Source organism: Crocodylus porosus, unplaced genomic scaffold (genome assembly GCF_001723895.1).
Source record: "Crocodylus porosus isolate Cpor-Errol unplaced genomic scaffold, CroPor_comp1, whole genome shotgun sequence".
NCBI classification, from domain to species: Eukaryota; Metazoa; Chordata; order Crocodylia; family Crocodylidae; genus Crocodylus; species Crocodylus porosus.
Genome location: NW_017728947.1, coordinates 3,609,510 through 3,631,786, shown reverse-complemented (window position 1 = coordinate 3,631,786; position 22,277 = coordinate 3,609,510). Strand labels below are relative to the sequence as shown.

The 22,277-nt window shown below is 43.0% G+C and overlaps 1 protein-coding gene across 5 annotated transcripts in view; it reads right to left on the bottom strand.

The window, feature by feature from the left end:
• Positions 1-22,277, bottom strand: part of BRSK2 (BR serine/threonine kinase 2) — a 488,884-nt gene that overhangs the window by 110,128 nt on the left and 356,479 nt on the right. For all 5 annotated transcript variants that reach the window (XM_019552172.1, XM_019552173.1, XM_019552174.1 and 2 more), the window contains exons 6-7: positions 14,338-14,478; positions 955-1,071 (exon numbers count right to left, since the gene is read on the bottom strand). In XM_019552172.1, coding sequence (XP_019407717.1) covers positions 955-1,071; positions 14,338-14,478 — 258 coding nt within the window. The remainder of the gene's footprint in view (positions 1-954; positions 1,072-14,337; positions 14,479-22,277) is intronic.

Below are 22,277 nucleotides of genomic sequence, written 5' to 3'. Positions count from 1 at the left end.
CATATGCTAATTTGCCCCTGCTCATGCCGGGAACCACATATTCTTGTGAAGAGAGCCAGGATGCTTCAAAAATGTATATGCAGATGAGGCACAGGGCAACCTGGTCTGGCTTCACCTCATGGAGGGCAGAACCACACTAATCATTTGTGGCAGACAGAGAGGGGGCAACAGAGAGATTTGGGGTGAATTGTCTGGGCCCCATTTTGTGATGTTTGCCAGGCATTTAAGGCTCATGAAGAACCAGGAATCATTGTTAATGGGAAAAAAAGACACAGCTGGGAATGAACAGGAAGTCAAAATGTATGCAATGTCATGGCTCAACATGACTTGAAAAAGAGCCAGTGGTCAAGGGGACTGAGTTTAATGGGTACTACCAGATGTCTTATACAGATGGACTTCACTAGCCTATCCTTATGGCAGGGTTGTATTTGCATGTTTGCCTAGTGTAGGCCAGGTGTTTTATAGTTATGCTTAGCGTTGGCTGCATTTAATCAACTTCATAGTTGGTTTTCATTGCTTTGGCAGCAGTTTAATGATAGACAATGAGATTTCTGTGTATACATTTATGATAGGGCTTTTTTTCTCCTTTGCCAATTGTGGGGGACAACGTGGTCTTGTATTCGAGTAAATACAGCATCTCAGTCTAGTTCACATACACACCATGTATGTCTTAGGGACTCACTATCTCACTGAGAAAAAATTGCATTTGGTGTAGGCAAGTATAAGTCCACTGCAACCCCTAGGCTATATAGCATATGTGTCGCCTGCCCATGCAACTCTATCCTACAAATACACAACAGCAAGGTGCTAAAAGCATCAAGCATTTACCTAAAATAATAAAACTCAAAGCGACAAGTGTTCAAGAGAGCTTCTGCTTAGGGGCGGAGAGTCACTGGATGGTGAGAGAGATTTCTTCCCACCTCTGACTCATATAATGCAATTGGAAACACTCACCCACAGCTGGTTTCTAATAAGCTGTCCCCAACCTGCAGTGATGCCATTCCGAAGTCTGCTATCCGGATATTGTTCTTTTCGTCCAACAGTAAGTTTTCTGGTTTTAAGTCCCTGTGGCTGTGGAAAAAGAATTGGAACAAGGTTAAAACATCCAAATCTCCTCTACAATTTGTCCTCTAACCCATGTCCTCTACTGCAGTTTATTTCAATTGACTTCACTTTTCTCCCTCCTGGGACAGAGAATGCACATCAGGGGATGTCTTTGGGATGTTCAGACCATTTTCCATTGCCATTCTTGACTCTTATATGGCTTAAACCTTTAATGACCTGACCTCGACAGAAACTGAGGTTCTCACTGGGAATGGGGTTTCATCTGGCTTTTATGTTTGGGATGTCATGTACCAGCTTGATGAAGCAGGACAGAAGCTACAATATATTTTATTAATAGCAGAAAACACAGTGAATGACATTCCAAGAGTCAAAAGACGCTGTATGCATTACCTCCCTGCCAAATAAGCTTCATCCAAGGAGTGATGTATATAGACATGTGCCACAGAACCATATCTTGGATATTACAAAGGATATCAATATCTTTGATCAAGGGTCTAAATAACAATTCCTGATTAAATCATCCTTTACTTTCCTATGCCAAGGCCATCATGGACCTCATGTGTTCCCTTCATGTTAGCACAAGTGCCATTAAACAATTCTTAAACAACGAGCTTCATTAAAAAACAAACCACTAAGAGAAAGAATCCATAAAACATGGGTCAAAATTTGTGGGCTTTTTCCAGTTTTGTCATTTTTAAAAATTATTCTCGAGTCACTAAGAGGGCAGATGTCTCATAAAAACCAAAACAAGTTTTAAATGGAACTTCTCTTGCATTCCTTGGTGCCTATGCAGCTCAGTGAGGTGTGGCATGCACCTACACCATATATGGCCTAAAAGTCTGCAGTCTCCAGCTGCTTAGAAGTTGAACAGCCCTGTGTTACAAGTCTCCTGTTTTAGCACTAGGGTATGGTGATAAGAGAATGTTTTGCAAAGGAAGTGATGATGACTTGATGCAATGTAACTAAAAGGCTTTTAAATGTCCATGTATGGGTCTACCCTGCACCCTTGGCAAGCCCCCAAGAGGGATGCTCCCACGTATGCTCCATTCACTTGCTCCTGCTTGCACACAGTCAACCTAGAAATGAAAGTGAAGCCATTCTGGGGTCATCTTCCCCAGAGATTTATCTCAGTGGATTGCTTTTCAGAGCTAATGATATGCTACTGAGGTTGGAGGCATTACTTTGTGATAATCTGTCTGTTATGTTACCCAGGAAAGTGATTAATTTAAGGCAGTGATTAATTTACTGCCTGGAACACTAATACTGCTGATCAGAGTCAAATTAGGGCCATTCCCTAAAATCTGGTAAACCATACTAAACCCCACTCCCTAGAACCTCCCTACCACAAACAATAATTCCTTCATAGCTTTGCTTCCTTCATAGCTTTGGCAATACATTCAATTTCTGATCTACAGAAAAGTTTGAGTCTAAACATCCCTTTGAAGCAGCCCCCACAAAAAAGGACATGGTTGTTTCATATATCTGTATATCATATGGCATGTCTACATGAGATGCTTTACTGTGCAGTAGACTGTTCTACTGCCCAATAAAGCGTCACTATAGAAACGTGTGCTTAGTTACTGTGCAGCAAAATAGGCCAATGTGTAGTAAATTTACTACCTGTATTTACACATATGTAGATGTTGACTGGAAGCATTTTGCTCCTAGTCAGCCCAGGCAGCAGGAGGTCTACTGCTGCCTGGCTAAGCTCCAATGTAGCAGGGAGCTGTACTGGCTGCAGGGGCAGCTGTCTCCTTGTCACATGCAGATCAGGACCATCCTGATCCCCACATGGCCAGGAGAACTGCCCTGGCAGCCAGGACTGCTGCATCACAGCCAGGTGGGGATCAGGTCAGAACCTGATCCCCATGTGGCCAGGACAGGCGTCCCCACCCAGCAGGGATACTGCCTGCTGGAAACATCTCTCCCAGCCATATGGGGATCAGGACCCTCCTGATTCCCACATGGTTTCCAGGTAGCATCCCTCCTGAACAGGGGCACCTCTCCCAACCCTTCTGATCCCCATGTGGCTACCAGGCAGCATCCTCACCAAGTGTACTTGCTGAGAGGGGCAGCCTCTCCTACCCATGTGGGGATTGCACAGCAAATTAGTCTGCTGTGCAGTAAAGGGTCTCATGTAGACATGCCCTTTAACGTGCAAGGTTAGTCCCTTCTCTAGGTCCACTCAGCCATGGGCCTTAGAGCTGAGGTGGTCAGCAAGGATGCCAATTAACACCAGATGGGAAGGTGGCTTCTCTAGGAACTGTACTGACATCACCGACTCAGTTTACATGAACCACTGAAGAGCCTGAATAGGGTCACAGCTGTGGATCTCACTGATTGGGACTTGGTATGAGTTAGTGACCAAAAAATAGAGATCTCAGGGGTGTTTCCTAAATCTAGGCTTATCCCTGTTAAGAAAAGCTCCTGTGATGAATGATGAGGCGTTCTGAATTTCAAGACAATGAATGCAGCAGAAGCAAACATCAAACTGTACTGTCTCTCAATGCCTCAAAAATGTAACTAGGGTGGGGTGACCATGGCAGCTACCCCGAGTGCCAGCTCTGAAGGAACAGAACAAACTGGCTATTGTCACAGCTGCATCACTGCGATGGCAACCAGAACTTGTCACTGCCCCCACGTGTGGCAGCTGCCCCTGGCACCCCACCACATTGTTACACCTCTACACAGTAACCATTGAGCCATTATCAAATTTCTAGGAGCTATGGAAAATGAGATGAAAGGGATTTTGTGAATATGTAAATAAAAAATGAAGCTTCTCATTATTATTAATTCTTACCAATAAATTAATTATTTGTAAGCATCATCACTGTGCAAAGCACTTCTAATAGGCATATAGTTGGACAATTATTCTGTGATCTACCTCCATTGGGAATATGGAGTCAGTGGGGAAAGCACCGGTAAAGTAGCCCATGCTTTGAGTATTACTTATGTGTTACCACCAGTCTTTCTGGTCCTGTTACATTTTACAACAGAACCAGCATACAATGTGAACCCTGAAGCCTGTCTCACTCCTAAGACCCTGAGGGTGACAGCCTTCCACCAGTAACATTAATAGCACTGGAGAATAGGCAGTGACATCTTCCTAAGTGAATAGGAGGTAGGGGAATGGGAAGGAGGAAGGCCACTATGCTCCCCCCACTAGCCCAGGTTGGCTCTTGCAATGCATTGTGATGAAGAACCCAATCTCCTCTGCTGTATCTGCCCTCCCAAAACATCTCTTTTGAGCAACATAGCTATCACCATTTTGGAAATCAGAGGTTGGGAACCCTATGAAAGGGAATCCTGACTGACAATAAAATGGTCTCACTTTGCTCCTAACCCCAGCCAAAAGAACATAAAGGGAAATGATCAGTCCTGATTATGGCCCATACCAAGATGCACTCAGCACAAGAGGGAGGGAGGGCCACACATTGACTGATGTCCTGGTCTATGCCCTGCCACAAGCCTGAGCATTGCCATGGAGGAGCTTTCTTCCTCTGTCCATTCCCCATCCCTTTTTAAATATGCCCCCTATATTGAGCAGGGACTTGCTCTCCCTGCCCCCTGCTCTTCCAGTCATTGTTATGGCTATTTTTGATGTATTAACATAACACTTAGAGGCTCCCTCTGTGACCTTGGTTCCACTGTGCTGGTCAGTGCACACATGAGCCAAAAGACAGTCACTATTCTGGCTGAGAATTCCTGCTGGCTGGGGACAATTCTCAGCTGTTGAGGTTAGCTCCACTTTTGTTGCTCAGCCAGTGTTGAGGGAATAGGCCTGAGGCTGAAACGCTGGACTATAATACTGCTAGGGACAAGACATGTGCTCTGCATTTGCATTCTCCATCTTTGTTATCACCAGCTCCTCCTGCACCCAGGAGGAAGAGAGAGAAAAGCAAATGGATCAGGGAATATTTACTCTAATTTGCCTGTGAGCCCAGTGGCCTGGACAGTGAAACACATTCATATTCATAAAGAATTCTCTTGAGCCAAAATGAAACAAAACAAAACAAAAACCCTATCACGTGTGATAATTATTTGGTATTTAATAGAACATCGCCAAGTAAATTAACTTAATTTGGTTCCTTTCCAGCCGATCTCTCAGCTCCGTGTCTTACATGACCAATGTCACCTCCTTGCTCTGCAGGTGAACAGAGGACTCCTTGCCCTCTCATTGTTATAAAGGGCTGAAATGCACTCAGGGCTTTCTCCACACTGTCTGGGAAGACGAATTAAAGAATACAGCCTCCTTAGTGAACAGGCTGGGCGAATTCCCCCATAGAGTACTGTTGAGTGCTGAAAGGGAAGATAAAAACAAAAGAGATGCAGCCCAGCCTAGCTCAGCAGAAGCTTGGGTTAGTCCCATGCAAGATAACAGCTTAATGTCCAGAGCCCCTCAACCAAAACAAAGGAACAAGCAGTCAGCTTCCTGATCCTGATTAAGGCAGGATTTTTGGTTATGGTGGGAGCATCTACACATGGAATTAATGTGATGCACTAAACTCTGGTGCATATTGCACCAGAGTTTATTGCTCCTGGGCATTGCATTTACATGTGCACCTGGGACTGCCGCACACTGAGCCAAGGCAGAGCAGCCCCAGCTGGGCAAGAAGCCTGGGATGGGGGTCAATTTGCCAGCCCAGGGCAGCTATGACCTGGTTCAACATGCTGCTGAGGGGCTGGCTGGGGCATGAGGGTGCTACAGTGTTGACCTAGCTGGCAGGCAGCCTCCACATTGAAGCACCTTCATGACCCGGCAAGACTCATCAACATCTACATGTGCACTGCTGAGCACTGAAGAATGCCGCTGTAGGATAGTACTTGTGTTTCCAAGTACCAACCTACACCACAGCTAATTAGTTTACTGTGACCTAATAGGGCTGCAAGTGTAGATGTTGAGACTTTACTGAAGGGCTAATTAGGCAGCTCTGTAGTAAATGTCTTCAGTGGATGCACCCAGTATGTATGAGTAAGAGTCACATACCAAGCAATCACAAAGAAAGCACACAGTGGCAGACACTGCAAGGTATTGTAACACACACGAACATATGTGAACACACACATAAACATACAGCACAGAAAGGACTCTAAAACTCCTGCACAGTGAAAAAGAGAGAAGGGTGAGAGGCTTGAAAGGATGTTCCTGGGAAAACAGACCACAACTCTATGACATAGAGGAGATGGAAGAAGAGAATAATCTGCACCTGCATATGTATTGTCCAGCTCCCCAGTCACTGGTGACTCTCGATGATGCTGTCCAGATCATCCTAGCTCCCTGTCTTATTCCATTTCTGAGTGCCTGCTCTCCTACAGTGTGACTATCATCTCATCTCTGCTGCAGGCAGCAACAACATATGTGTAATACAAGGTATAAGTTATAACCCTTGCTGTCACCCAAGGCTGACAGGAGATATCTGGATAAAGACTGAACTGGAAAATTGGATTCAAAGGAGCTATGATAATTTAAACCAGTCAAGGTATTGACCCATCATTTTAAAGTAATTTTTTAGTTGAAACATTCAGGTTGGTTTCTATGACAACTTCTTTTAGTTCCCAGATTTCAAACCACAATACCTCCTTGTTGGAGAAATTGCAGGTCATAAGTAATACTCATAGCGTGGGCCACTTGACCAATGCTTTCCCCACTGACCCCAAATTCCCAGTGGAGGTAGATCATAGAATAATTGTCCTACTATATGTCTGTTAAAAGTGCCTTGCACAATGATGGTGCTTACAAATAATTAATTTACTGTTAAGAATTAATAATAATGAGAAGCTTCATCTTTTATTTACATGATCACAAAATCCCTTTCATCTCATTTTCCATAGCTCCTAGAAATTTGATAATGGCTCAACAGTTACTGTAATTTCAGATTTGAATGCACATCTGTATTTTAAAAATGAAAAAGTATGATGTGGCATTAATAAATGTTGCCCTATAACACTTGAATCACATTGTCACTGAGTTCTGGATGTTGCTAGCGTCAGGGGGAAAAAGAAAACAACTTTTAATACGTATTCACACATTTTACAGCTAGAAGACACCATCTCATCTGACCTCCTACATAAGACAGGACATAGAATTTTATCCAGTTATGCCTGTTCTTCATGTACATGCATGGGGATCAATGAGAGTCACTTCCATGTAGTGATCCCTGGTAACATCTCTGACGGCCAAGAGCTCCTGAATCAACAAAAACACCAAAGCGCACTAAGACAAAGATATGGATACTTATTTTGTCATACGAAAGAAGAGTGCCCATATGTCAAAATTAAAGTTCCATGATAGTTTCTGAAGCTTTGTGTGTTAATACAGGTTTGTGTGAGAAGCACAGTAATAGTGTGCTACATTTTATACTGGCACAGGGAAATAAAGAAGAATGGCTGTTGTCCTTAACTGGTTATTTCCTAGCTCAGTGGTTTTCAACCTGTGATATGAGGACCCTTGGGGGTCCGCAGATTATATCTAAGGGGTCCGCAAAAAATGACTATGATCATTCAGAAATATGGGAATACTAACACTTACAATTCAAAGGGGTTCGCACCTCTGTTCAAAATTTTTTAGGGATCCGCAAATGAAAAATAGTTGAAAACCACTGTCTTAGCTTTACAGTATTTGAAAAAATGGTATGAAAGCAGAACCCTTAACTAGCATTATTGTTTATTGTTAGGCACTTTTTTTTCCTTTGTGAATTTCCCTAATCTTTAAAGAAACTTTGTATATTGGAGTTGAAATATTAAAAAACCACATAACCTCACAACAAATGATGGATATGCAGCAAACCCAAGGTTTGAAGCTGGAGTTTGACTATGGGGATTAAATTAAATGTGGCCATTTCAATGTGGCAAATCTGCCAGGTGTGTAACACACAGGATGCTACTTCACAGAAAATGTCGTCATTGGTTAAGGTGGTTCTTTCATACTGCCAGTGGCAAAATCAATCTCGACATTAAAGGAAGTGAGGCTTCTGGAATTTGTCAGGTTGACTGTTGTGTACACATATCAGTTGCTGCCCAGCAAACAAAGTCATTGTATTGTTAATGTACCACTTGGTGAATTCACTGCTATGGGTACACTGAGGTTCCTGACGTGCAAATACTAGTTACATAACATCCAAGCTGCACTTTCAGATTGGCACAGCTCAAATCGATTACTGAATAAAATATACTGTTTCCCTACATTTGCAAATGGAAAATGATAATAGTGGTATTTGTGTAAAGAACAGGCATGCAGTTATCTGCTGCAGAAGCTTGGTATGGTGTTCTTGTAGGCAGGTTCCAAGAAACAGGAGGATGATAGGGATCCAGTTTAAAAATCCAGCCCTTTTTAATCCAAAATACATTTAAAGGTATGACTCCCCTACAACTCCTAAAAACACACAGAAAATTAAAAGCTACTCTGTATTTCATTTAGTAAGTTTTGAGGTCTTCTTTCCCCCCAGAATAAAACATTCAGTAGATATTCCACTTTTTTCTCCCTGTTAAACATTATGTGCCGTAACCTTAACCCTGCTGTAACTCCTCCATCATTCACATACAGTTACACTGTACCATCATGTACTCTCTACTGTTCCTCTGTGTGTGTGTGTGTGTGTGTGTGCACGTGCGCGCATGCGTGCACATGTGGATGTATTTTCTACTGTTCTCGTGTGTGTGTACTCTTTACTATTCTTGTGTATGTGTGTACGTGTGTGTCTGTTCTCTCTATTTCTCCTTGTGTGTACAGAAGAAGGGGGAGAGAGTACAATGCTGTAGAGTGCCATAGCATAATGGCTTCTTTCTTCATAAGCTATGAATTCGGCAGGTTATCCCAAACCCTGTTGTCTGTCCAGGCCTATTTCCAAAGTGTGGGGAGGAGAGGGGCAATCACCACGTGCTGCTCTGACAGATTCATTGGGTGGGAGGGGGCAGCTTCTTGTGTGCGTATCTGTCCCTGTACAACTAAGCAAGGAAGGGCAACCCATGATCTGGCTCATGGGGTCTCTTTCTTTCACCACCACCTGATTTTGTGAGAATGCATCCATGAATGATAAGACAAATGAGGTGTCCTCTGACCCCCTCCCAGGCTGTACCTGTGGTATTGTGGCTGCTGTGCTAGGTGAGGGCACTCAGGGTCCCTGCATATAAGAAGCCTGTCACTATTTTGAGCTATTTGCATTCAGATGTATTTTAAATCTGAAGTTCCTGGAGCCAGGTGACTACTAAGGACTCTCAGGTTCCCTTGAGCTGTGCATGTGAAGTTTCCTACAGCCTAGAAATGCTCAGAGGCCAGAAAGCAAGGATCTCCCGGTTTTTAAGGCAATCTCACAGCTTAAGGCCCAGCTCAGGACAGCTCAACAGTCCTAGTGCATATAATCCTATGCATTCACTAGACAATCCCTACAGAATACTGTCATGCACTCTTTACAGAGAAGGGAGGGCAAAACTGCTGTTGCTAGAAAGCGGATACTTTTTTCCAGAGCAAGCCCGAGGTCTTTCCTAAAGATGCACAGTACTCTGTCTGATCTCCGCTGCTTCTTGAGGACATCCCAGGTTCTTCCCTCTCCTTGCCCTCCCCTTTAATCAAAGACTGCTGCAGTACTCTGGGAATGGCTGTGGTATCCCATCATGCTGGGGGAGTTTTGGATATTGCTGCAATCCTGAAGTATTATTTCATAACAGCCCTTTCCCCTCCCCATTGGTGGGAAGAACACAGGGCAAAGCCAAACAAAGCTCTTTTTCACTGCCTTAGTCCCTTCTATGTCATACACCCACTTGCATCTACACGCACACGCACGCACTTTAGCGTGAGCACTCTGCAAACGCAAGCAGACAGAGCCTCAGGCGATGAAAGAAGAAGCCCTCGTAATTGTCATTTATCAATATTCATAGAGAACCTGCCTTAACCCCACCATGCACTCCCTGAAAAAAATCATACCCAGCCAAAATGGAAATAAAATAAAATAATGCCACTGCTCCTCATTACCAGAGGGAATTTCCTCTCAATGTCACCGCTATCCTATGCAGTAATTGGCATTATCTGTTATTTCTGAAGTTAATAAGGTTTGCCATGGGGCTTTTTTTGTAATCATCTTTTTATTTGTCAGCTCACAAGACAGAGGAACCAAATATGAGCTTGACCAAAGGAAAATCCCAACACACACAAAACACAACTCAGCCCAATCACAAGCTTGGTTGGTGATGTCATGCCCAGCCAATCAGGAGTGTTTTAGCTGTTCTCTTCTATTTATTTCCAGATTCATTTCTCTCTGCAGCCTCTGCTTTTTCTACCTGCAAGGGGACTCCTCTTGGGGAAACCCAGCAGTGGCACAGCTGTGAGCTCTGTCACTATCACTGCCCTGGCATCCTATCTAGAATGACTGTGCTGGGAACAAATTTAGCTTCAGCTCCTTCACAGCCAGTACTCCTTCCATTTTCTCATAATGACTGTATCTGAGACTGAAGTTAGAATGTGCTTGCCCATACTTGGTCTCTGTGATGTTCGAAAAAGGTTATCGATTTTGGGTTCCCCAGCTTGGGACAACCTTCATGATCTTGTTCTTCAGAGGCTGGATGCCTCCCAGCACTTACTGAACAGCATCTTTTTTTTTTTAAGGCTTTCCACTCCAGATGGGCACCCCAAAATTAAGGCAGCGGGCATCATGTATGTATGAAAAATGCAACCCATATCACAAAGGCTCATACCACTGGCCTGTGAAACCTGTCTAGCTGTGAATTCCTGCAAGCTAGTATTCCTAGTCCCTGCAGTCCTTCAAAGGAGGACTATAACTGAGGTAGCTGTGAACTTTACCATAGCCCACTCTTTTAAAAAAGCTTCTGCTACAACTGCTACTGGGAGGCGGATAGCACTAAGTTCCCATAAAAAAAACAGAAGTTAGACTAGGAAGCTCCTACTGATGTAACATATCCTTCAGACAAACACAAGCAAATCATAAATCCATTCTATCCCTTGCTTGGGCTGATAGTTTGAAAACCATCCTCAGACACAGGCAATCCCTTCCTTTGGTGGGTACTATGGGGAAAATATCACGGATTCTTTGATGCAGGAATTGTAGGCCTTCAGTGGGTTTAAGGCAGTGATGGGAGAACTTAGCACAATGAAGAAGAAACTGGGAGCCTTAGGAATTTCTCTGTATCTTCAGGGGAGGGAAGGTAGAAGAAATGAGACATGATATGGGGTGGGGGGGGCAGAGAGCTACCATTTATTCTGCCTGTGGGTCAGAGGCACCCACATTTAGTCATTAGCCAAAGGAGGGATGCCTTCATTTTTCAGTGTGGTCATAACTGGATAACCTGGATGATGAGATAATTTGTCATCTCACTTCCCCACGACAGGACAAGGTCAGGCTTCACTGCGTAGGAAAGCACATTAAATTTTACACACATGCACAAACGCACTCTGATTTCTTAAAACCCTTTGATGGTGACTGTTTAGACTTTGGCATAGTCTCAGGAGACACGCGGTTCTCATAGACATGGTGGAGGAGGGGGTTGCTCATGACTTACTTCAGGCTGACTTGAAAGCAAATCACAAAGCTGGGGTGGGGGAGGAAATTAGGGAAACAGATTCATTTCTTAACAAGAAGGACATTGCCTCACAATCCAAACAGGCATTTGGTGAACCTTTGGTGAGGTGATCCTCAATCCCTGAAAATTCCCTAGAAATTTTTCATCTTGCAGAAGTACATACTTATCCAACAGCCTCACTAAAACCTTCAGCACAGTTTGTTAAAGACAGTGATGCTGGGAGCTGGCTGTCCATCTTCCTATGTGTGCCATACTCATCACAATAGTCCTTATGGACTAGTAGATACACTTGCACATCCACCAAATTCAGGAAAATATTGAAGACAGTTGCCTGCACATAAAAGTTTGAATTCTTAAGTGAATTACCTTTGGTTGTGCCTGCACTTTTGTTTGTGACATGCCTGGAAATATTCAAGTGAGCAAGTATACTAGAAGCAATATTCATGGGGACAATACATTGTAAGAGACTAATAGAGAATATTTCCAGATTGTGCATTGTAAATTAGCCAACACCTGAAGCCTGATCTTGGACAGACTCAGGAAAACATCCTTATTCAAACAGAGTGCTTAGTGTATATGTTTAAAAGCTTTCTGGAAAAAGAACCTCTACGAGTTGAATTTTGGCAATCAGAGAATGGAAATACTTCTGTATTGATATACATATACTTATGTATATGATCAAAAAGAATTATGATCATAGGAAATTTGGGCTGAAAGGGACCTCACAAGGTCATCTAGTCCAGCCCCCTGCTGAAGACAGGATCAGCCCTGACTAAACCATTCCAGCTACATGTCTATCTAACCTGCTCTTGAAAGTTTTTGAAAGACTTTATAGCTTCTTTAGGTACCCTGCTCCAATGCCTGACTACTTGCATAGTCAGAAAGTTCCTCCTAATCTCCAGTCTACATTTTTCCTGTTGCAGAGGAGTCCATCTACATCCTTTCAACAATCACCCTTCAGGTATCTTAAGACTGGTATCAAATCCCCCTTCAGTTGTCTCTTCTCCAGGCTGATTAACGCCATTTCTTTCAGTCTTTTGTCCTAAGTCTTGCCTCCTGGGCCCCTATCATTTTGTTGCCTTGAGCTGGACTCTTTCCAAACTGTCCACATCTTTCTTGAAGTATGGGGCCCAAAACTGGACAAAGTACTCCAGTTCAGCACTGATGCCTCACCAGTGCTGAACAGAGCGGAAGAATAATTTCATTTGATGTGAGGTAATCACGATCCTTTTGCAAGCAAAAGACCTGAAATTCACAGAACAACTTATTTGCTAGTGTCATTTGCTAACAAAGAAAACCTTCAGGACCTAATCCAAAAGCAAATGAAGCCCACGGAAGTCTCTCAGTCACTTCATTGTTTTTTTTCACAGAGCATTAATGTTTTTATTGCTTGTCCTCCGCTAACTCCAGGCTCTGCTGATTATCAAGTTGTACATATCAACTGGCAATAGGACTTCCCAATCCACAGGCCTGTAACCAACACTGTTAACCAAACTCTGAACTAGACTCTTCCATAAGAATGATCTTGGTATTTCCCTGTTGCTACCTTTGCTCATGAAGGAAGGCTCATATCTTCTAGTAACATATTGCATTTGAAATTATTGAGTATTTTCTATTGGGGGTTAGGTAAGGATGGGTAGAGCAGGTCAGACAATTGGGTGGCCATTCTCACTATGGGCAGATGGACAGGGAATTCTGAGGACAGCAGCTGGTAAAACCAGAGAGATATAGATAATTACTGCATGATTATGAAGAAATAAACACACAGTGATTATGCAAATCTCTGTACTCTCATTGTCTAATATGGTCCTCATCCTATCAGAACAGAGGGATCTGCATGCTGTATGCGGTTACTGAGAAACAACTGTGCAGTCTTTATGTAAATCATAACCCCTGAGCCAACCAGAGTGCAAAGAATTGCATTACTGAGAAATAAGTGTGCAGTTATGGGTCAGCAACTGCACAGAAACCCTGCATTCAGACTGGCTGTGACAACTCAATTTCAGTATAATTTAAATTACCTGAACTTCTTAAAAGATGAAGTGGAAACTAGTTCAATTTAAAATGCCACCTGAAAGTTACAGGTTAAACTGTACTCAACCGTTAAATCATCCGACTGAGTTAACAAGTATCAATAATGGACTGATAAAGGAAATTACTTCCTACTGGAAAGGAAATTGAAGGCAATAGTGAGGCAAATGCCCAGAAGGAGCCTAGACAAGGTTGCCAAATGCCAGCAGGTTTCTTACAATGCGAGGAGGCCATAAAGTGATTCTGTTGTATTGTCTCAAGTTTCTACAAGGACTACCTCTGCTGCAGCATATATTATTCTTGGTTATTGGCATCTGCTACCCAAACACATAGAAAGAAAGCCATACATCCCCCTGGGCTTTGATTTTCCTGGATAAAGCATTTGCTACAAATGTTTATAACAGCAGCTGCCCCCTCCCCTCATGCTTACCACTGAACGTCTGGTTTGCTTCCCAATAGAAATCAGAAATGAGTCATTTTACATATATTACAATCAGGGCCAAAGGGAAGTCACAGGCAATCTTCTGCATGACCAATCAGTGTATATCTCCCGCAGCGTTCACAGACTGAGCCAGGAAGCAGCAACATTTAATATAGCACTTCTGGACTCCAAAGAGCTCCACAACATTAATTACTTAATAGCAAGTAAAAGTTCCAGAAACTAAAGCCCCATGTCATGGCCACCACCTATTGTAAACCTGCTGTACTCACCATATTGAATGACTATGGCAGAAGTCTAAAGCAGAGATGATTTGTCGGAAGAACTTTCTGGCTTCTTTTGGTGTTAATCTTCCTTTTTTTACAAGATAGTCAAAGAGCTCCCCACCTGACACATGTTCTAGCACCAAATACCTAGAAAACAATGAAGCCAGGTCTTTGTTAGTATATATAATATCACACTTCCTGTTACACACACATACACATACCCCCCTTCCACAGTCCTGAGGAATTTTTTACATCTGTAGAACAAGGCATTTGGAAAATAAGCAGCTGTGAACATTTAAAAGGAGTCAAGGGTTTTTTGGACTCTTGTAATTTTTAGGCAGGTTTGAAGAAGTGGGCTGAATTCAGTTTCAGTGGGCACATCTACATGAGACATTTACTGCGGAGTTGCCTCATTAGCTCTACAGTAAAGTCTCAGCCTCTATACATGCAGCCCTAATAGGTTGCAGTAAACTAACAAATGCTGCCATAGCTTAGTAGTTGTAAACACAAGTACTATTCCGCAGTGGTGTTATTTACTGCACTGCAGTGCATGTGTAGATGCTGACAGGGTTGGCTGGGGCATGAGAGTGCTTTAGTGTGGGGGCTGCCTGCTGGCTAGTCCCACACTGGAGCACCCTTGTGCCCCAGCCAACCACTCCGCAGCACCTTGAGTGGGGCTGGAGCAGTCCCGGATTGGCAGGTTGGCTCCCCAGACCCTTGTCAGTAAAGGCTGCTCTAGCTTGGCTCAACATGCTGCAGTCCCAGGTGCATGTATAAACAGAGGAGCAATATACTCCAGTGCAAACTGCACCAGAGTTTTTTCAATTGTATTAATAGCACATATAGATGTGCTCAGTGATTCCCTGGAGTAAGAGAATATCTAGAAGGTAAGAAGAATAGGAAGGAGCAGTTGGAATATGCATAATATGGCCACTGTAAAAGCTAACAGAACGTTATGCTGCATATTCAGAGACATAAGGTCACTAAATCAGGGTGGACAGTGATAGTACCAGCTGCGGTAAAACCACCCACATACTGACTGCAGTTCTGCAAAAAATTAGGGAGAATTCACAGAACTGCAGAAAAATGACGTGCAGGTTGATTTATGAGGAAAGATTAAAAGAACAATGTACGTATATGCATAGAGTCTGGGTGCCCTGTAAATGGCTTGATTCTGTAACTCCACCCACACATGCTGAACAGCACTGATTCACTCAGTAACTTTATGAGGAATACTCATGTGTGTAAAGAGATACACAGCAGGCATATCTACACAAGACACTTTACTGTGTAGCAGACTAATTGGCTGCACAGTAAAATGTCACTGGGCACATCTACACAAGATGCTAACTATGCAATAGCCTAATAATACTGCGCAGTAGTGTGCTAGGCAAAAAATGGTTAACTTGGTACTAAACTTAATGTGCAATAATTATGGTGCATTAATGAGCATGTAGACACGCCCACTGTCTACACATTCATGTCAATTAGGGTGTAGTAGACTAATTCACTGTCCTGCCAGACAGTCCCATCAGATACAAGTGGTACCTGGTGATGGCTAAAAAATGATATGTAGAGATTTGCTTTTAGGAATCGGCTCCTAGGTAGAATAGATACTGCATTAGAACAATGGTCCAGGGGACTGGCAAGGGTTAATTGGTTTCTAAAAGCCTGTCTGTGGCAAAGTTTCTCAACCTTCAAGGCAGACACTGTCTGAGGCCAACAGATACTCAGGCTGGGAAACTCAACACATGTACTATACTGTTCCCTGATAATTCATAACATAAGATAGGCTTGCTGAGTTGTAGCCAGGTCACAGTGACCAGCTGCAGAGCACTTGGGATTTCCACTTTTGGTGGACAGACCAAATTAGGAGGCCAGGGTATGCCCAAATTAAGACGTGACCAAATTAAAATGTGTGTATGTGATGGGCCTGGGAAACAAAGGAATACGCTGACAGAAAAGAACGTAGACAGTATGATGACCACAGTACCCAGAATCAACTGTACTTGGAGATAAAGAGTCATTAGGAGGAAAAAGAATATAAAAGGAGGGCAGCAAAGTATTCTAGAAGGGGAAACCCAAGGCCATCATGGGCAGAGGGTGCATCACCAGCTCCTCTTACCTGCCCCACTGGGAGGGGTGGGGAAGGGGGCACATTGGCCCTTGCCTTCCAAGACTGCTGATTTTCAAGAAAGATCCAAAGGGTGAAGCTCACATGCTGGCCAAGTATACCTTCCTTCTGTGACAGCCTTAGAATCGTGGGGGTTATTTTGTTTTCGTTGCCTGCATTATTCCTATCTGCTATCACTGTGTATCAATAACATTGCCTATTATTGAATGAAAAAGTCATGGTCAGTCTGAGGGTTTGGGTCCACCCAGAATAAGGTACCTGGGTCATAAATCCAGTGCCAAAATCTGGCAGCACAGTAAATTACTGTGCTTAAATCTATGTGAAGACAGTGACATTGGGATGAGTTTACTTTGGCTCAAATTGAGCTGGAGTACATCGTCAGCTGCATTAACTGCACGTGTAGATGCTCCCAGCATGAATAAGGTTTAGAATTAGGCTATAAAAGTGGAATAGAATAACTTCAGGCTATTATCAAGAATTTGAAGATACAAGAAGGCAAGGAATGGAGAGGAATTGTCTGGGGTGGTTCAGTGTCATTAGAACTACGGGTAATGAGATGCAGCCAAGCACAGGGGAATATATAGAAATGTTTCCTAACAGTGTAGCTCTATCAGACCACGGAATAGTTTCTTTAGGGAAGTGACAGATGCCATATCTACTGAGCCACTTAAAACTGGACCAGATAAAACATAGGGCAGATAATAAACCTGCAACGGCAGCAGGACTTTCAAGAGACCCTAAGGCCATTTCCATCTCTACTTACTGTGATTCTTTGCTATGGCATAGTGTTACAGCTATCCTTGCATATACAGTATATTGTATGCATGGGGACTAAATGAAGCAATGATGCTGTGGTACTGTGCAAAGGTTTCACTGGTCTGAGTCAGAGACAATCAGTATTACCATGAAGATGAGGACAAACTTTTAAAGAAGTGTTTTAGAGAGTTTTAATAATGTTCAGGGTGTCATTTTTGGACTCCTCTGTTTGTAAGACAAGGGTAGGCCTTACACAGCACAGAAAAAGAAAGGTTTGCTCCAGGGCTATATATCACCTTTCCTGTACCTCAGAACAGAACTTGGGATGGGAATTTGGATGGAAAGAGAAACATATTTTGTAACCTCTCTTTTTAAACAATATATTTTTGAAGGTAGTAGGGTTGGGATATGGTTGTAGTTGCAATGGTCCACAAAGTCTATAAGAAGCAGAGATTTTTTGTGATACCTTTTATTGGGCCAGCTGTATATTAGAGAGAGCTGCTGAGCAAGCTTTCAGTCGTCAAGTGCCCTTTCTCAGGTTTAAGTTTTTTGAAGCTACCAACAGACTTGGAATAGAAGAATTATCAGAAGTGTTGAAGTGATATAGCTAGGATGCAGGGTTGCCAACTCAAGATTATTTTTTTTAAACTCACAATCTGCAAGCTTTTTACTGACAAACTTTTTTACTGACATATTTTTACTGGTATATGTTTTACATAAGGCAAATGTAGCTCTTCTGCCAGGCCTTGCTCTGCTTCCAGGTCCCAGTTAGAAGGGTTGGGTTCAAATTTAGAGGTTTAACATCAACCACAGTAAAAATGTAAACATTTGGTTGTCAGTGGTTGCATCAACATGAGACACTGAATGCACAGTCATAAATGACTTTGTAGTAACCTGAGTTACTGTACAGTAGCACTGATGACCAGCTTTTTTCTGACACTTACTGTACAGTAGCTTGAGACTACTGCACAGTAGCATAGCATCACTGTTTCTGTCATGTGAAGCTACTGTGCAGTAGCGTCAGGCTACTGCAGTCAGTGTCTCACATCTCATGTAGATGTGGTCAGTAAAAGGGCTGCATTAAAAAAGAATGTTTTTGGATTGGCAACGCTGCTTGACTGCACCAGTGGTTTTACACTGTGTTGGCACAACCCGCTGGGCAGGAGGCCCCTACTCGCTCACATTCCCTGATGCCCCTGTACCAGGCTGCCCTTCCAGCCCACTCCCCAGGCTTACTCCTCTCAGCCTCACTCCCCTTGGCTAACACAGACCCCCTAAAGAAGCCTACCTGTAACTCAGAAGTATTACAGACAGTGTGGGATGCAGCAGCAGTACATAGCTGAGATAGTGCTACTTGCAGGGTGATATGCTCCTGCTCAGAAACCAGGTGGTGTGGCTGTGCACTGCCTGTCAGAGCTTCAATCAAGTTGCAGCCGCTTAGTGTTTTTACTGATGGTTGAAGATTTATTACAGATTTTACTGACAGCAATTTTAACCTGATTTTTTACTGATAAATTTACTGATAGTTGGCAATCTTTCCATGATTGTCCAGGGAATATGCAAGAAACAAGGATTCTGCAGGTAATACCTTTTATTGGATGAGCTACAAGGTCAGGACAGACTGAGACAGTCCTTGAAATGCAATGAGTTCTTCTTCAGGTCTCAAGAAAGTAAAGAGTGTAGAGCAGTTACTAACCTTCAACCTGTGAGCTCTGGGTCCTTGTCCCTGATTTGCCACTGACCCCATTTGAATTATTTAGACTCTGGGAATTATTTAGATGTGTGAAATGAAGATAACAGTACATCCCAACCTGACAGAGATGTATGTCTAGAGGGAGAATTCATTAAAAGATTGTGAGGTGCTTAATACTGTAGTGATGGCTGAGCAAGTAGAATAGAAAACAAGCAAAGGGCAAATGTAATAAATGTCACCTTTTTCAGCACTTCAAATTCAGCACTTCAAATTTTTGGCAAAATATCAAAATGCCAGAAAAAAAATCACAAAAGTTGTGCCAATTTTTCATTTAATTTCTTACATTAAAATAAATAAGGGAAATGAAACTTTAATTGATGAAGCAGGTTTCAGAAAAGTTGCAGTAGCTCTTGGCCAGAAGGAAATGGATTATTGGCCAGAATGTAGGTAGAGCTGTCATGAAAACTATGATAAATGCAATGGATTGTACACGTGACACAGAAACAGATGTTAATATAGGACCAGGCTCTCTCTTTTGATCTGTTGTTTTTCCATCACTTTCAGTGCCATGAAGGGAGAAAAACTTGTTTGCATCTCCCCAGCTCAGAATATCCTTTGCTTGCAGGAGGTCCTGGTGAGTAGAGAGCCACTGTAAGCCATCCCTATGAGAACATATTTTCAGTATAGAGCTATGCTAGGGTATGGACCAAAAGGGTGGCGTTCCATCTATTTCCAACTGATGCATAGCACTGAATTGGGATGCCTGAGCCCTTGACTGGATAGGACTTTGCTTGCAAGATACACTGGACTAGAATTTCTGCTGTCTTCCTCATGCTAGAGGTAGATCTCGCCTAATCTTTCTTACAGCAAATCCCAAACTGGTTATGCAACTAAGTGAAAGAGACTTTCTGATAGCTCCATATGCCCAGAAGATGCAAGTTATAACCATGAACCTGGACCACAAAATTCAGCTGTAAGACACTGATTTGTAAGAAGGAACCTTATAGAGATGTTTGTATGTACAGGCATGCAGATCTCCTCACATAAGTTTCAAATGCAGTTTCAGAAAATTACAGACCTAGCATTTCTGTCACCCACAGCAGGAACTGCAAAGCAATTTATTTTCATCAACTATGCCTTATTAAAAACACTCGGCAAAAATGCACCGACATGTCGCATGAAAAATAAAACAAATTGAAAGACAAGGAGCATTTACAAGGTTATTTATTTTTTGTTTACCACCCAGAAGCACCAGATATAATAATGTAAATGAAAGGGGAAAACATCTGAAAAAAGACTTGTGCTGGAGATAGAGTCAAGGGACAAGTGAGAAGTGCAGAGGCAATGTATTCTGATCTGACAGAGCTCTTAGCGTGACGGGCGTGAGAAGGGCAACAAACCCATTCCCCAGTGGTCAGTGCAAGAGCTCAGTGCTGAAAGGATCATTCCACAAGTACAGGGCAGTTAATGCTTTATTCAGAATTTCTTAGTTTCAACTTGCAGCCTTACCAGAGAGTCATCAATCAGGGCAACTGTTGGTTCGGTTTTTTTTAAGTATCATCCCAAACTAGGAGTTTTTTGATTATACAAGGTCAAAATTCAGCCGCTACCTTCTCCTCTGTGTAAACCAATGCCTCGCAATTGTGCTACAGGGGAAAAAAAGCAATCAGTCTGGGACTGTGGGTTTAATATTTTCCAAGGCTGGTTGTACTCCTGTGAATTATCTTTATTATTATATACTGGGCAAGTCTACACATGCAATGTGTGTGGCTGAATATACTCTGGCTCAATTTGACCTGAAGTAAACTAATACTGACATTACTATCTACACATGTGTTTAACTGTAGTAATTTTACTGTACTGCCAGATATCACTTGTATCTGGTAGTAGACTAAATTAGTCTACTGAACCCTAATTGCCATGCATGCGTAGACAGTGATGCTTTACTGTGCAGCAAATTAGTCTGCTGTGTGGTAAAGCATCTCGTGTAGACACCCCCACTGCTACTTAGAAGCTTCTATTTGTTTCAGTGTTATATATACCCACACTCATACTTGCTCATATACCCATTAAAAGACAATCTCACAGAAGGCACAAACAACCCCCTTGCATTATCTTATTTTAAGGGGAACTGAGGCAAAGACAGACAATGACTTTCCTTAGGTTGCAGTAGGTGGTGGCAAAACTAGGGAAAGAGCCAAGTATCCTGAGTCCCAGATCAGTGTCTAAATCACACAATATGCTAGATAGCGCTCACTAACTTTAGCAGAAATCAGTAAGAATAGAGCCTTGTCCTGTTCTTAGATGAGTTAAGGGGCAGCTGACCAGCACAACACAGGCAGCTTGTAGAAGCTGTGATGGAAGACAGAATTTTCTTGAGGTTCTCCTCTTCCCTCAGCCCAACCCATGACAATTTCTTTTGTTACCAGTTTGGTACTTCACTGTTCCCATTCATTTCAAGCCATACAATGAATACAAAGCAACTGTCAAGGGAGTCTCATCTGATGTAAAAGCACTTCCTTCTAAAATCTCTTTTTAATCCTGCCCATGGTAAGAGAAGTAGCACCAGTCAGTAACTCTCCCCACTGCAAAACTACCTATAAAACTATACTGTGCATCTCTCTCTGGCTGGAAACTGATGTTATCTTTGTGCCACTGTAAGCATTTTTCTAGTGGCACAAAGGCCAAGCAAACAGGCATCCACGCTCCTTGTCATGCTACAAATGCCCAAAACTGCACGTGCTGCCTTTTGAAGTGGACATCTGTTTGGGTGGGAAAGCATGGGCAGCCTGGAGCTGCCTATGCTTTCTAGTCACCCTGGGCAGGCACTTAAGGGCTTCAGGAGCCGGATCCTGCATGCCCTGGGAATTCTCCTTCCTAGGGCATGCAGAATTGGGCCCCTGTCCCTAGAAGTGTCTACCTGGGATCCCTCATTTGCAGCGGCATGTCCAGGGAATCCCCCAGCAAAGGACTCTCCAGGTGTGTATATTGCACTGCTGTGCCCCAACTTGGGGTGGGCCTGTAAAAATGTGGGAACCCCAGGTTCCCTGCTTGCAGATGTGCACCCTGGGAATCACCTGGCAGAGGATTCCCTAGACACGCATATCATGGTGCTGGGGTGTGTCTCTGCAAGCACGGAAACCTTGGGGTTCCACCATTTGCAGAGACATGGCCTGCGTGTTATCTTGCAGGATCAGGCCTCTGCCACTTCCAGGAGAGGCAGGGACCCAACTCTGCACAAGAACAGGCAATGTCTGTTTCACCTAATAAAGCAGATCAGCTGTGCCAGAACACCTCCCAGCAGAGCTGAACCACTTCATTTGATGACATCTTTTTATAGCTTCTAAAAAGTCACTGCGGAGA